Source organism: Filicampus tigris, chromosome 20 (assembly GCF_054856515.1).
Source record: "Filicampus tigris isolate MCC_2025a chromosome 20, RoL_Ftig_1.0, whole genome shotgun sequence".
Taxonomy (NCBI): Eukaryota; Metazoa; Chordata; class Actinopteri; order Syngnathiformes; family Syngnathidae; genus Filicampus; species Filicampus tigris.
Window position 1 is genome coordinate 1,411,304 of NC_141236.1, and position 1,946 is coordinate 1,413,249.

General features: G+C 44.6%; 1 protein-coding gene across 1 annotated transcript; it reads left to right on the plus strand.

Moving 5' to 3' along the window:
* Positions 1–207: 207 nt before the first annotated feature.
* LOC147127803 (B2 bradykinin receptor) lies at positions 208–1,946 on the plus strand. Its single transcript, XM_086019718.1, has 2 exons — positions 208–1,157; positions 1,943–1,946. The coding sequence occupies exons 1-2, from the start codon at positions 208–210 to the stop codon at positions 1,944–1,946; spliced, it is 954 nt and encodes a 317-aa protein (XP_085875844.1).

Consider the following 1,946-nt stretch of genomic DNA (forward strand, 5'->3'; position numbering starts at 1 on the left):
TATTATTTTTGCATGGGTATGCTCTTAACCAAGTTACCTACACATACCAGTGTTTTCTCATTTTTTTGCTTGACACTTATGATCCACTTTTCAAATTGTGTATATCCCCACTTTCACCTTTTTCTTATCTCACACTTTACAACTGTCATTTGTTTGTTAACATGTATGCATAGTGACACTGCTCTCATCCTTAGTTTTCAGATGGCTATGAATGCATCAATCCCCGAAATAGACTCCTGCAACAACTACACTGCCACCCTACTGTTGATGTCCTCCCTACAGCCGCCATACCTTGGTGTGATCAGCCTAGTAGGCTTCCTGGGAAACTGTTTTGTGATCGGTGTCTTCTGCCTCCAGAGGAAGAACTGCACTGCGGCTGATGTTTACCTAGGTAACATGGCCGCGGCTGATCTGGTCATGATGACCTGCCTACCTTTCTGGGCTTTTACTATTGCTCGTGGACACCAGTGGGACTTTGGAGAGGTTCTCTGTAAGCTAGTCAACGTTGCCATCTACATGAATTACATCTGCAGTGTACTGTTGCTTACACTGGTCAACTTGGACCGCTACCTTGCTCTGGTGAAGCCAATGAGCCCCTGTCGTCTGAGGAGGCCTTTGTGGGCCAAGCGCATCTGCCTGGGGACCTGGATGCTGGGATTCCTTTTTTCAATTCCCGTGCTACTCTTTCGCACAGTGAAATATGTGCAGAATGTTGGTGTGGATGCATGTATCCTGGTCTACCCTCACCTGGCCTGGAGGGTGCAGCACAACATTCTCATAAATGTATTTGGCTTTTTAATACCTGTTATGGTGCTAAGTTACTGCACCTGTCAAATTGTTGCTGTTTTGAGTAAAGGTCCTCTCAGAGGTCTCCCTGGAATGAGGACAGAGAAAAAAGCCACCCACTTGGTTCTAGCCGTAATGGCTGTCTTTCTCTTCTGCTGGACACCACACCAGGTGATGCGCTTTCTGGACACTCTAGAATACTTCCAAGTAACTTCTGGATGCATTTGGGGCTATGTTCTTGACCTCGGCATTCAGCTGTCTACTTATTTGGCCTACAGTAACAGTGCTGTTAACCCCTTCCTTTTTGCTGTTGTGGGAAGGCACTTTAGGAGAAGGGCAAAAGAGGTGTTTGTGAAAACTTTCCACCATTGGTCGAATGATGTGTCGTATGTGACAACCAGCTTTACCTCAGTGAAAGTCAATGAAACACACATACATAAAACTGTTGGGATATTGACTGAAACAAAACAAACAGCACTCTGTGAGTGATGAGGATAGACTGGACAGACTTGAAGGTTTGTAGACAAAGTTAAGACCCTTTCACACCGCATCCATTCATTGTGTTTGTGGCGAGGTGTGTAGACCACGGAATGGAGCATTGCTCGGTGGCACTATCTGATAAAAAGACTTCTACTGCACTGGCAAGATGCCTAAAATTGGAAAACGTTCTCCTTGCGAGTGGTGGCGGCGTGATGTTTGACAAGTACATAGGAGAGGACCTGGCATAGTGATTGTGGGTGATTTTAAGGGGGCAGTCGTGAGGCCCCTCCTAAACATGAGCATTTTACGTCCTAATGATCGCAACAAATTTAGACCAGGATCTAACTTACCATTTTTAGATAAATTATGATGTAAAAAGCTGACAGTGTTGGTTCAACTGAATTTGAGTGCCACTTTTGATCCAGTAAACCACAATATTATTTTAAGTAATCTCAAACACATCGTCCTCTCAGGTACTTTACACAAATGGTTTACATTCTACCTCACAGACAGGACTTTTATGGTAAATGTGGAAACCTCTCTAAGGCCTATAAAATCAGCCCAGGGTTCGGTTTTAGGCTCAGTGCTTGTTAACCATCTTGGTGATGTATCGAGATGTCACCCAGAGACGTGGAGATGTATGGTACAACTGTGAAATTTCACTCCATGCCTCCAGGTGA

What these genes read in the sequence shown, in the direction of transcription:
- LOC147127803 (XM_086019718.1), top strand. Translation starts at nt 208, where the DNA reads ATGAATGCATCAATCCCCGAAATAGACTCCTGCAACAACTACACTGCC.